The sequence below is a fragment of the Danio rerio genome, chromosome 8, assembly GCF_049306965.1.
Source record: "Danio rerio strain Tuebingen ecotype United States chromosome 8, GRCz12tu, whole genome shotgun sequence".
Taxonomy (NCBI): domain Eukaryota; kingdom Metazoa; phylum Chordata; class Actinopteri; order Cypriniformes; family Danionidae; genus Danio; species Danio rerio.
This window is the reverse complement of record NC_133183.1, coordinates 3228289-3242433: the sequence shown is the minus strand read 5'-3', so window position 1 is coordinate 3242433 and position 14145 is coordinate 3228289. Positions and strand designations below refer to the sequence as shown.

Below are 14145 nucleotides of genomic sequence, written 5' to 3'. Positions count from 1 at the left end.
CATCCATTCTTCCATCCGCCCATTCATTCTTACATCCATCCATTCTTCCATCCGCCCATCCATTCTTACATCCATCCATTCTTCCATCCGCCCATCCATTCTTACATTCATCCATTCTTCCATCCGCCCATTCATTCTTACATCCATCCATTCTTCCATCCGCCCATCCATTCTTACATCCATCCATTCTTCCATCCGCCCATCCATTCTTACATCCATCCATTCTTCCATCCGCCCATCCATTCTTACATTCATCCATTCTTCCATCCGCCCATTCATTCTTACATCCATCCATTCTTCCATCCGCCCATCCATTCTTACATTCATCCATTCTTCCATCCGCCCATCCATTCTTACATCCATCCATTCTTCCATCCGCCCATCCATTCTTACATCCATCCATTCTTCCATCCGCCCATCCATTCTTACATCCATCCATTCTTCCATCCGCCCATCCATTCTTACATCCATCCATTCTTCCATCCGCCCATCCATTCTTACATTCATCCATTCTTCCATCCGCCCATCCTTCCATCGATTTATTCTACCCATCGATTCTTTCATCCGCCCACCCATTTATCCATCCACCCATCCATTCTTACATCCGCCCATTTATCCATCCATCCATCTGCTCATCCATCCTCCATCTGCCCATCCATCCTTCCATGTGCCCAACCATCCATTCTGTCCATCCTTCCATCCACCCATCTTTCTATCCACCCATTTATCCATCCATCCATTCCACCAATCCATCCATCTATCCTCCCATCTGCCCATCCTTCCATCCACAGACTTCAACAGAGTGTTCTTGAAGTCTTCTTGGCTGTGTTTTGGATCATTGTCTTGCTGAAATGTCCACCCTGGTTTCATCTTCATCCTCCTGCTAATGTAGATGTTGGACTGAAGCAGCTGATCTTCATTTACACTGAGGAAGGGCAGAGGGTTGCTGAACAACTGAGAGATTTCAGCTGCTGTCTGGGCCTTCACTGCAGAACTATACCACCCTTTCTTCATGTGTTTAACACTTTTACCCTGCGTCATTTCACTTTATTACACAGAACTTCATTTATAAACTAATTTAATTAGGTTTTTTCTTTGGTTGTTACCAACATCTAGGAAAAAATTTTCAAGTCCACGGCACCTTTAGAAAAATGTTTTCTGAGAAAAATGCTGACTTGTTCAATACTTATTTTACCTGCTCTGTCTGTCTGTCTGTCAATTTTTTATAAATTATTCTGTGTGTGTCAGGATGCGATGCAGTTTGCGTCAGAGTCTCAGGACGCGGCGGTGGCTCTGGATCTGCTGCGCTGGTTTGTTTCAGAAGGGAAGCGCGAGTGTTTCGCCGCGTGTCTCTTCAGCTCATATGACCTGCTGCCGCCGGACGTGGTGCTGGAGCTCAGCTGGACACACACACTGATGGACTGCGCCATGCCCTACTTCATCCAGGTCATGAGGGAGTACATCAGCAAGGTGAGCAGGAAAACACACACACACACACACTCACAAATACACATATAGACATGCATACATACATGCAGACACACACACACACACAAACACACACATAGACATGCATACATTCATGCAGACACACACACACACACACCCACAAACACACACATAGACATGCATACGTACATGTAGACACACACACACCCACAAACACACACATAGACATGCATACGTACATGTAGACACACACACACCCACAAACACACACATAGACATGCATACGTACATGCAGACACACACACACAAACACACACATAGACATGCATACGTAAATGTAGACACACACACACCCACAAACACACACATAGACAGGCATACGTACATGCAGACACACACACACACAAACACAAACACACACATAGACATGCATACATACATGCAGGCACACACACACACACACACACAAACACACACATAGACATGCATACGTACATGCAGACACACACACACAAACACAAACACACACATAGACATGCATACGTACATGCAGACACACACACACACAAACACAAACACACACATAGACATGCATACATACATGCAGACACACACACACACACACAAAAACACACACATAGACATGCATACATACATGCAGACACACACACACACACACACATTCAGACATAAGCAAAAGAATATCAGCACCATTGTGAGCGCACACATACACACAGACACACATATAAACAGACTGACATAAGCACACACACAGAAACACACATTCACACCCGCACAGACATAAGCACACACACACATACATAGACTAACATAAGCACACAGACATACACAAACACAGAGAAACACACGCACAGACATAAGCACACACACATACACAGACTGACATAAGCACACACAAACACACAAAAACACACGCAAAGACATAACTACACACACATACACAGACTGACATAAGCACACACAAAAACACACGCAAAGACATAACTACACACACATACACAGACTGACATAAGCACGCAAACACACACAAACACACATACACAGACTGACATAAGCACACAAACACACATACAGAAGCACACACAAAAACACGCACAGACATAAGTACACACACATACACGCACAGACATAAGCACACACAAAAACACACGCACAGACATAAGTACACACACATACACAGACTGACATAGGCACAAACAAACACACACAAACACACGCACAGACATAAGTACACACACATACACAGACTGACATAAGCACACACAAACACACAAAAACACACGCACAGACATAAGCACACACACATACACAGACTGACATAAGCACACACAAACACACAAAAACACACGCACAGACATAACTACACACACATACACAGACTGACATAAGCACACAAACACACATACAGAAGCACACACAAAAACACGCACAGACATAAGTACACACACATACACGAACAGACATAAGCACACACAAAAACACACGCACAGACATAAGTACACACACATACACAGACTGACATAAGCACAAACAAACACACACAAACACACGCACAGACATAAGTACACACACATACACAGACTGACATAACCACACACAAACACACAAACACACAAAAACACACGCACAGACATAAGCACACACACATACACAGACTGACATAAGCACACAAACACACAAAAACACACGCAAAGACATAACTACACACACATACACAGACTGACATAAGCACACAAACACACATACAGAAGCACACACAAAAACACGCACAGACATAAGTACACACACATACACGAACAGACATAAGCACACACAAAAACACACGCACAGACATAAGTACACACACATACACAGACTGACATAAGCACAAACAAACACACACAAACACACGCACAGACATAAGTACACACACATACACAGACTGACATAGGCACAAACAAACACACACAAACACACGCACAGACATAAGTACACACACATACACAGACTGACATAAGCACAAACAAACACACACAAACACACGCACAGACATAAGTACACACACATACACAGACTGACATAAGCACACAAACACACGCACAGACATAAGTACACACATACACATACATACACTGACTGGCATAAGCACACAGACACACACAAACACATATTTACACATGCACAGACAAGCAGACAGACGTGTACACACAAACATAAAGCCACAGACACACACATACAAAAACACACAGCCACACACAGACAATGACAAAGTTTTATTTCACACACAGACATAAGCACAAACACACACACACACACTCACACACATAAGCACACAGACAGACACACATGCACAAACGCGCACACATAATCATATATATATATATATTCTCTGTGGTAGGGTTCCACACAATTCATTCATGTTGTCCCAACCCAAATCCATTAAGTTAACTTCTTTTGTTTTTACAAATTTGACAAATTTGAACATAAAACAATCAAGAAAACAAAAACAACGCCAAGACGCCAAGAAGTTGTTTAAGCTCATTTAAAATAAGTAGTTAATTTGAGTCTATATCAGATTCCAAAGTGTTTTAGTGTCATAATTATTGCTCTGATTGTAGAAATGAGCGTCCTCTGAATAAGATATACAGATGAAGTCAGAATTATCCACCCTCCTGTCAATTTCTTTGTCAAATATTTCCCAAATGATGTTGAAAAGATTCAGGAATTGTTCACAGTATTTCCCATAGTGTTTTTTCCTCTTGAGAAAGTCTTATTTGTTTTATTTCTGCTAGAGTAAAAGCAGTTTCGAGCCCTTTTGAGGTCAATATTATTAGTCCCCTCAGTGGCGCAAAAAGGGGGTATGCAGTATATGCAGTGCATAGGGGTGCCACACATGGGGGGGGGGCGCCATTGTGCCAAAACTATTTTTGAAATTATCCATATTAAAAGTTTCAAATAATGTATATATTTTTTGTTTAAAAAATGTATTTAGCATTTTATACGCGTATAATATTGTATTTTATTAAATTAAAAAAATCATTTTACCCCTCACCCCATTTTTATACCACATGTTATTATGAATTTATTATGTATCATATTGATTCATCAGGCCTTTTGGTAACTTCTTAGCTCAAAACTATTTTAATTTTAGCTACAAACAAAGTTATAACATTTCAATTAAATAGAACATTTCACACTGTTTGTTTCTGTTTTTTTACACTAAACATTTGACAGTATTTTTTATTTCACTTTTAGCAGTTTCAGTCAATTGTTCTTGCAAAGACAGACCTTCTGCCTCAGTCTGAATGTGAGAAGTAATTGCAATGTTCTTTTGCCCTTTAGGACTCCCATGTCTATCATTTTGTTTTGACAAATGTACTACAAAAAGTCCAAAAGCAAGGCTAGTCAAGGTGCTATAATCATTTAGTAAGTGAAAATTAAATTAAGAAGAAATTTGGGCTGGTATGAGATGCATTTCTTTGTGACTTAACATGCTTAATGTATTTATACCTTTTACTATACTTCAAACTATTTCAGTTGTGTTCAGAACTGCGAAACTGTTTTTTTTAAGCATATTGATATCTTTATGAAAAAATATCTTTAATTTATTGATGGAAATATTTTCCACATTTTATCACTTGCCTGTTATAAAATATAGTTGGATTGAAGGGGGGGCGCGCAAAAGTTGAAGCCGCATACCCATCAGTAAATGTGCAGTTGCGCCCCTGAGCCCCCTTAAGCAATATTAGTTTTGGATTGTCTACAGATTGTTAGACATTAGTCATTAAAATTATTATGTTTAGAAATGAGTTGAAAAATATACAAAGGAGGGCTAATAATTCTGACTTCAACTGTATATACGATGAAAACTATCAAGGTCTGAATCTTGCTAGAACAAAGCACTGTATCTTTTATTTGTACAGAATTATAGTATTACTGTATTTATCAATGTTTGTGATTGGTTTATTATATTCTATGCAGATGCTCTCGCTAAAATCATCACAATGTTTCTAAAGTTATGTATTCTTTCCAAATATTCATTCCATCTGCTGAAATTATACTCCGTATCGCTATATATATTAATATAATATAATAATATAATAATAAATATTAATATTTTTAATATTTCCCAAATGGTGTTTAACAGATTCAGGAAATTTTCACAGTATGTCTGATAATATTTTTTCTTCTAGAGAAAGTCTTATTTTTTTTATTTCAGCTAGCAGTTTTTAATTTTTTCAACACCATTTTAAGGTCAAAATTATTTGCCCCTTTAAGTTTTTTTTTTTTCAATCTTCTACCAAACAAACCATCATTATACAATATCTTGCCTTATTACCCTAACCTGCCTAGTTACCCTAAATAATCTCGTTAAGCCTTTAAATGTCACTTTAAGCTGTATAGAAGTGTCTTGAAGAATATCTAGTCAGATATTATTTACTGTCATCATGGCAAAGAGAAAATAAATCAGTTATTAGAGATGACTTATTAAAACTATTATGATTAGAAATGTGTTAAATAAAAATCTTTTCTCCGTTAAACAGAAATTGGGGGAAAATAAACAGGGGGGAGAATAATTCTGAATTCAACTGTATACAGTTAAAGCGTCCTCATATAGTTTATACTCTGCAGTTTAATCAGTGTGCGTGTAATGCTCTTCTCGTCTGCAGGTGGATGCTTTAGCAGGACAGGTGAAGGTCTCTGTCTCTCTCTTTATATTACCTGTCTGCTAGATACTAGCGCATGTAGAACAGACACTGTATAACTGGTGCATCAGTAGTTTGCTTTATTACCCACACTGCCCTGCCCTTTAGCTGTGGTAAGCCTGTGTGTGTGTGTTTTAATTTTTAAAGAAATACAGTACTTACAACTTTTTTACATTAACATCAAAGGATCAAATCAATAGAGAATAAAACAACACAAAGATTAAATACCAGAATGCAAATGGATATTGAGATTTCATTAATATATCTTTTGCGCATGCAAACTTTGGGAAAATATCTCATGAAAAACATTACAGGGGATATATACACTCACCGGTCACTTCATTAGGTACACCGAATAAAGCACGTTCAACTGCTTGTTAACGCAAATTTCTAATCAGCCAAGGCATGTAGACATGATCAAGACGATCTCCTGCAGTTCAAAGCGAGCATCAGAATGGGGAAGAAAGGGGATTTAAGTGACTTTGAACGTGGCATGGTTGTTGGCGCCAGGCGGGCTGCTCTGAGTATTTCAGAAACTGCTGATCTACTGGGATTTTCACGCACAACCATCTTTAGAGTTTACAGACAATGGTCAGCAGTAGAGGAAATATCCAGTGAGCGGCAGTTCTGTGGCTAAACTGAGGCTACAATTCACACAGGCTCACCAAAACTGGACAATAGAAGATTGGAGAAATGTTGCCTGCTCTGATGAGTCTCCATTTCTGCTGACACATTCAGATGCTCGGCTCAGAATTTGGTTCAACAACATGAAAGCATGGATCCATCTTGCCTTGTATCAGCAATTCAGGCTGGTGGTGGTGTAATGGTGTGGGGGAGACACACTTGACACACTTTGGGTCCATTAGTACCAATTGAGCATCATGTCAACAACACAGCCTACCTGAGTATTGCTGCTGACCATGTCCATCCCTTTATGAGCACAGTGTCTGCATCTTCTGATGGCTACTTCCAGCAGGATAACGCACCATGTCATAAAGCGTGAATCATCTCAGACTGGTTTTTTGAACATGACAATGAGTTCACTGTACTCAAATGGCCTCCACAGTCACCAGAGCTCAATCCAATAGAGCCCCTTTGAGATATTGTGGAACGGGAGATTGGCATCATGGATGTGCAGCCGACAAATCTGCAGAAACTGCGTGATGCTATCATGTCAATATGGAGCAAAATCTCTAAGGAATATTTCCAGCACCTTGTTGAGAATGGCCAGACTGGTTCCAGCTGATAGAAAGGCAACAGTAACTCAAATAAGCACTCGTTGAAACCGAGGTCTGCAGAAGAGCATCTCTGAACACACAACACGTCCAACCTTGAGGCGGATGGGCTACAGCAGCAGAAGAGCACACCGGGTGCCGCTCCTGTCAGCTAAGAACAGGAAACTGAGGCTACAATTCACACAGGCTCACCAAAACTGACAATAGATGATTGGAGAAACTCTGCCTGCTCTGAGTCTCCATTTCTTCTGCCACATACGGATAGTCGGGTCAAAATTTGGCGCCAACAACATGAAAGCATGAATCCATCCTGCCTTGTTTCAATGGTTCAGGCTGGTGGTGGTGGTGTAATGGTGTGGGGGAGATTTTCTTGGCACTCTTTGGGTCCATTAGTACCAATTGAGCATCATGTCAACGTCACAGCCTACCTGAGTATTGTTGCTTACCATGTCCATCCCTTTATAAGCACAGTGTCTCCATCTTCTGATGGCTGCTTCCAGCAGGATAACACACCATGTCAAAGCATGAATCATCTCAGACTGGTTTCTTGAACATGACAATGAGTTCACTGTACTCAAATGGCCTCCACAGTCACCAGAGCTCAATCCAATAGAGCACCTTTGGGATGTGGTGGAACGGTAGATTGGCATCATGGATGTGCAGCCGACAAATCTGCAGCAATAGTGTGATGCTATCATGTCAATATAAGGCAAAATCTCTGAGGAATATTTCCAGCACCTTGTTAAATCTTTTCCATGAATGATTAAGGCAGTTCTAAAGGGTCCAACCCGGAACTAATAAGGCGTACCTAATAAAGTGGCCGGTAAGTGTAAATTACCAGAAATTCACATAAGAAAATGATTCCAAAATCGCATAAAACCTTATAATTCAATTTTAAAGAAATTATGTTTTTGTGAGATATGAGGACACAAATGTGTATAATGACTCTGGTATGACACAGATGGTGAATTATGAGGACATTGCTGATGTTTTTGTTTCTCAAAAGGCTTATAAATCATACAGAGTTAGATTTTTTAGGAATTAAAACTGCAGTTTCTTGTGAAGGTTGGGGTTACGGTTGCGGGAGGGCTACAGAAACATGCATTTCATTGTAATTAGTTGTATTTTGTTTACATATGCAAGTCTTGATTGTGTGTAATGGTTCATTTATAAAGCACTTTGGTCAACATTTATTGTTTTTAAATGTGCTGTAGACCATTTTAATGTGGTCATCATATCATCCATTAACATTTCTTGCTTATAAAACTATTTCGTAACTAACAAGAGGCAATTCCATCATAACTTGATGTTGAAACTGCTGTAACATTATTTACCAATAAGTGGCTCTTTAGGATTCTCGGAAGCTATAGAAATTAAAAATTGTAAAACAGGGAATACGTTTTTGTTTACATCTCTCAACATGTGCTATAAATGTACGATCACAACTTTCAGGAAATCAGTCGGGCAATAAATTGACTTTGGTTTCATTTCAATTAAAGATGTTTACTGAATTCTCATGCGGTATAACAATAAATACCAGTCAAAAAACTGTGTTGCCCTGGCTGTCTTTCCCTTTTATATCTCATAATATAACTTAAAACAGTCTAATAAAGGCGGAGAAAACCATCACAAACAAAGGGGTAGGGGTGAAATCAGCAAATGTACACAACTTAACACATTAACATATGTAAACCGTACATGTATTTCAGCACTACTAATATACATATTAAATTAAATTACGGCTCCTACATTATAAATAAAACAAACAATAGAGCTTGTACAGTATAAAAAAAATGGAAACTAATGTAATGTCCTCACAATTGACTGAAACTTCACTTGACACAATTGACAAAATAAATGCATGTGTGTGTTATTTAAATGTTAAATGTTTCTCATGACTGATGCATCAAATCCTCCTCATACAGTTTGAACCATAATTATGTACGGCTGTTACTACAACCTTCTCCACAGAGTGTGCAGTGCATGAGTCTGACCTGCAGGAGTCAGCAGAGTCTCATTATTTTGAATATTAATTACTTTTTTCAGTTTTAAGTATTAAGTGTTAAGAGTTTTCTTTTTTACATGAAAGGGTTACAGCAATCTGTATGATATGCATTAAATAATAATAATAATAATAATAATAATAATAGAGTAATAATACATTTTATTTATAAAGCACTTTACATTTGAAATAAAATCAAAATGCCACTAAAGAAGCATAAAGAAAGAAGGAAAAAAAGACTCCGATTTACGCATAAATACTAAAAAAAACTTCATTAACTCTTGTTTAAAAGTATTTTGTAGCTGTAGTTTTTCACTAATGACAATTCAGTTTTCTTGGTCCGTTTGGTCCAAATAAAAAAGAAGAAATGTACACATTTAATTCAGTTTGTTTGGAAGTGGAGCGAGACGCATTTTGTTTCAGTCTGCTCGTTTAGTTCATGTGCCTGTGTTCACACTTATTTAAATGAACCGCACTTATTTAACAAAGCAGTCACACCTCGTTTTATCTGATCCTGCCTCATTTTATATGACACCTCAGTTCATTTCAATCAAACCAAGCCTGCCAAGTGTGAACACACTCTATTGACCTCTAATAACCCTGCAGAAAGCTGACAAACACTGCAAAAACTCAATAATGTGGTGCTTTAGTCTCACTGTAGGACATTTAGAGATGCCAAGTATTAACATTTCACATTCTAATGATCACTATATGTATTGGACATGTTGCAGTGTAGATTTGTAGGGTTTTATGTTGTTTTATCTCTGTAACTCTTTACAGTTCTTTGTCTCAAAGCAGCTTTACAGAAAATGATGCATTCTTGTATTAAGTAGTTTTGAATGGGAGTTTTTTTGTCAGGCAGCATAAGCATTATAGCATGTGTGGTTATTAGCATTTGCATGGCGTGATGATGATGATGCTGTAGTAAACTATGGGATTATATTTGTGGCAACAAAAAATACTTACTATTAATGAAATCTGCAAAAATGTATTTGGTTTTCGAGGGTTTTATTTTCACAAATCATATAATTTCTGAACAGTTGTTGTTTTTGTCATTTATAGAGTGATTTTCCTATTTTGCAATTGTGTATTGGTTATTAATTCTGTAATTAAAGACACAACTGACAGAATGGAAAAATAGCTGAATGGAGCACATACTAACTTGCATATCATTCAGTCACTAGATGTCGCCAAACACACACAAAAAACAGTGGCATAAAGTACTGGGATTAATTAGTGTTATTCAGCGGTTGTTATCTCAGAATAACATACCTTGGAATGACACAACCGACCAATCGGAGTCAAGAATTCCAGTCAGTTGTGTAATAATTAAGGAACAAAGGCGGTTTGAGGAACTGAGCAGCTTAATTATGCAAAAACAACCACCTGGATGTACTTTATCCTGCTTTTTACATAGAAACCTGCCACAAAACTCAAAAAAATTACACACTAAACATTGTTCTGAGACTTAATAAGTTAATTATTCTTTGATTAAAGGCAAAACTGACATAAATGAAACCGGCTGAATGGGGCATACACTAACCTACATATTATTGAGACACTAGATAGCGCCAAACACAAAAAAAACAGCAGCGTAAAGTACTTGGATTAATCAGTGTTATTCAGCGGTTGTTATCTCAGGATAACATACCTTGGAATATTACAACCGACCAATCAGAGTCAGTATTCCAGATAATTTGTGTAATAAGTAAGAAATATTACTTATATTTCTATTATATATTTTTATATTTCTTTATTATTTTTAATATTGAGCCAGACATGTGCTTATATAAGACTGAAGGGCTTTATTCTCCGAAAACAACCACCCAGATGTACTCTATCTTGATTTTCACACAGATAATTAAAATGAAAACACTAACCTGGATATTATTCAGTCATGAGATGGCACCAAACACAAAAACAGTAGTGAAAGTACTTGGATTATTCATCATTATTCACTGGTTGTTATCTCGGAATAACATATCTTGAAATGTCCGACTGACCAATCAGAATCAAGCATTCCAGTCAGTCGTGTAATAATAAGTAAGAGTGAAAGTCATTTAAAATATTCTTTGATCTATAAAAAATACTTGGATTATTCAGCAGTTGTTATCTTGGAATAACATACCTTGAAATGTCCGACCGACCAATTAGAATCAAGTATTCCAGACCATCGTGTAATAAATCAAGATGCGCTCATTTTTAGTCACAAATATATCTCCATAGTAAACAGCCGTCAGAAGAAGACGTGGCTGTTTATATGAGTGTGTGGAGGGCATGACAGCGGCTGAATAAACGGCGTTTGGATGAAGGATGACACTTTGACAGTGATGTTTCCTGCACTGTTGACTTGTGTGTCTTTTCCAGGTGGATAAACTGCAGGAGGCTGAAAGCCAGAGAGCGTCTGAAGAGCAGAGTCCTGAAGCCTCATCCATAGTCTACGGTACGTCACCATCAGTCTGTCTGGAGTGTTTAAAGTCCCCATAAAAAAATAGCATCAGATATATGGAGTTGAAGTCAAATGTATTTGTGTAAATGTGTTTCTTTTTGAAATATTTTCCAAATTATATTCAACAGAGCAAGGAATTTTTCACAGTATTTCTATGGGATCAAATTCCCGCCTAAAGTATCAATGTCGCGGATAGAAAAAAAATGTGCATCAAATCATTGACACTGCGTGTAAAATTAATACACACAAAAGTGAGAACTAAACGCGGAATAAGAGACAAAGAGGTCGTGTACCAAAACATAATGAGTGTAAATATAAAAATGAAGACTGTATAGACTCTTGTGTGTATAATGTTTTGTTTTGTTTTTAGTTGCATTTCGTTGCGTGCTTTAAAAGCTGATTCTCTGACTCGTGCGTCTCCTGCAGTCTCTTTAATCTGTAATAGTGAGTGGACAGAAAGCTTTCTGAAGTGTTTGAGATGCAGAATCTCTCACAGATCATTGTCCACTTTAAAGGTGAACTGCTCATTAATATGAATGTGTGTGTGTGTGTGTGTGTGTGTGTGTGTGTGTGTTTATTTGTCTGTTTGTTTGTTTGTGTTAACTTTTGTTTGTGTGTGTGTGTGTGTGTGTGTGTGTGTGTGTGTGTGTGTGTATGTGTGTGTGCGCGTGTTCATTTGTGTGTTCGTGTATGCATGTTTATTTGTTTGTGCTTGTGTGAGTGTGTGCTGTGTGTTTGTGGGCTGGTGTATTTTTGTGTGCACGTGTTTGTGTGTGTGTGTGTGTGTGTGTGTGTGTCTGTGCGTCTGTGTCTGTGTGTTTGTGTGTATTTTTGTGTGTGTTTGTGTGTGTATGCGTGTATTTTTGTGTGTGTCTATGTGTTTGTGTGTATTTTTGTGTGTGTCTGTGTGTGTTTGTGTGTGTATGCGTGTATTTTTGTGTGTCTCTGTGTGTTTTTGTGTGTGTATGCGTGTATTTTTGTGTGTGTGTGTGTTTGTGTGTGTATGCGTGTATTTTTGTTTATGTTTTTGTTTGTTTGTGTGTGTGTGTGTATGTGTGTGTGTGTATGTGTATGTGTGTGTGTTTTTGTTTGTGTTTGTGTAAACGTGTATTTTTGTGTGTGTTTGTTTGTATGCGTGTTTTTGTGTATGCATGTTTGTTTGTGTGTGTATTTTTGTGTGCATGTGTTTTTTTGTGTATGTTTGTCTGTTTGTGTGTGTGTCTGCTGTGTATGTGGTTGTGTGTGTGTGTGTGTTTATTTGTCTTTCTGTCTGTTTGTTTGTTTGTTTGTATGCCTGTGGGAATGTGTGTGTGTGTGTGTGTGTCTGTCTTTCCATTTGTGTATGTTTGTTTGTCTGTTTGTGTGTGTGTGTGTATGTTTGTTTGCATGTGTGTATGTGTATTTGTGCTTGTGTATGTGTGTATTTGTGTTTCTGTTTGTGTGTGCTTGTTTGCATGTGTGTCTCTGTGCATTTGTGTTTGTGTGTCTGTAAATGTGTGCGCGCATGCGTGTGTGTGTCTGTGAATGTGTGTGTGCAGGTCAGCAGCTGACGTTGAGCAGCAGTCATCCTCCCGTCTCTCCTCAGCCCAGTTTTCCAGCATACGGCTTCACTCCCCCAGTTTACGGCTTCAACCTGCAGCCCTGAGTCCGGCCTGCGCATCCGTCACTCCTGCTGGGAAATATGTGCCTGTGCTGCATTCAGGAAGCATGAAAACTCTCTGCAAACACACACACAAGCGGCACGAAACACTCACAACACACACACACACCACATGCTACTTGTTAACTTACAGCTGAACACAATATTATTCACCCTCCTGTGATATGTTCATTCTGCATCTCATTATTGATATTGGGCGACACGGTGGTACAGTAAGAAGCACAATCACCTCACAGCAAGAAGGTCGCTGGTTCGAGTCCCGGCTGGGTCACTTGGCGTTTCTGTGTGGAGTTTGCATGTTCTACCCGTGTTGGTGTGGGTTTCCTCTGGGTGCTCCGGTTTCCCCCACAGTCCAAACACATGCGCTATAGGGGAACTGATTAACTAAATTGGCCGTTGTGTGTGTGTGTGTGTGTGTGTGTGTGTGTGTGTGTGTGTGTGTGTGTGTGTGTGTGTGTGTGTGTGAGAGAGAATGAGTGTGTATGGGTGTTTCCCATAACTGGGTTGCAGTTGGACGGGCATCTGCTGTGTAAAACTTATGCTGCATAAGTTGGCGGTTCATGCCGCTGTGGGGATCCCAGATTAATAAAGGGGCTAAGCCGAAAAGAAAATGAATAAATGAATACATGATTCATGAAAAAAAA

The 14145-nt window shown here is 38.6% G+C and overlaps 1 protein-coding gene across 3 annotated transcripts in view; it reads left to right on the top strand.

Annotated features, from left to right (window-relative positions):
* Positions 1–14145, top strand: part of cltcl1 (clathrin, heavy chain-like 1) — a 110868-nt gene extending 96723 nt beyond the window's left edge. The window contains exons 30-33 of one of the 3 annotated variants that reach the window (XM_073910007.1): positions 1249–1470; positions 6120–6140; positions 11760–11835; positions 13380–14145. In XM_073910007.1, the coding sequence (XP_073766108.1) occupies positions 1249–1470; positions 6120–6140; positions 11760–11835; positions 13380–13486 (426 nt within the window). In that variant the 3' untranslated portion in view covers positions 13487–14145. Of the gene's footprint in view, positions 1–1248; positions 1471–6119; positions 6147–11759; positions 11836–13379 lie in introns of all 3 variants that reach the window. The other 2 variants (XM_073910006.1, XM_073910008.1) reach the window with 2 other exon arrangements.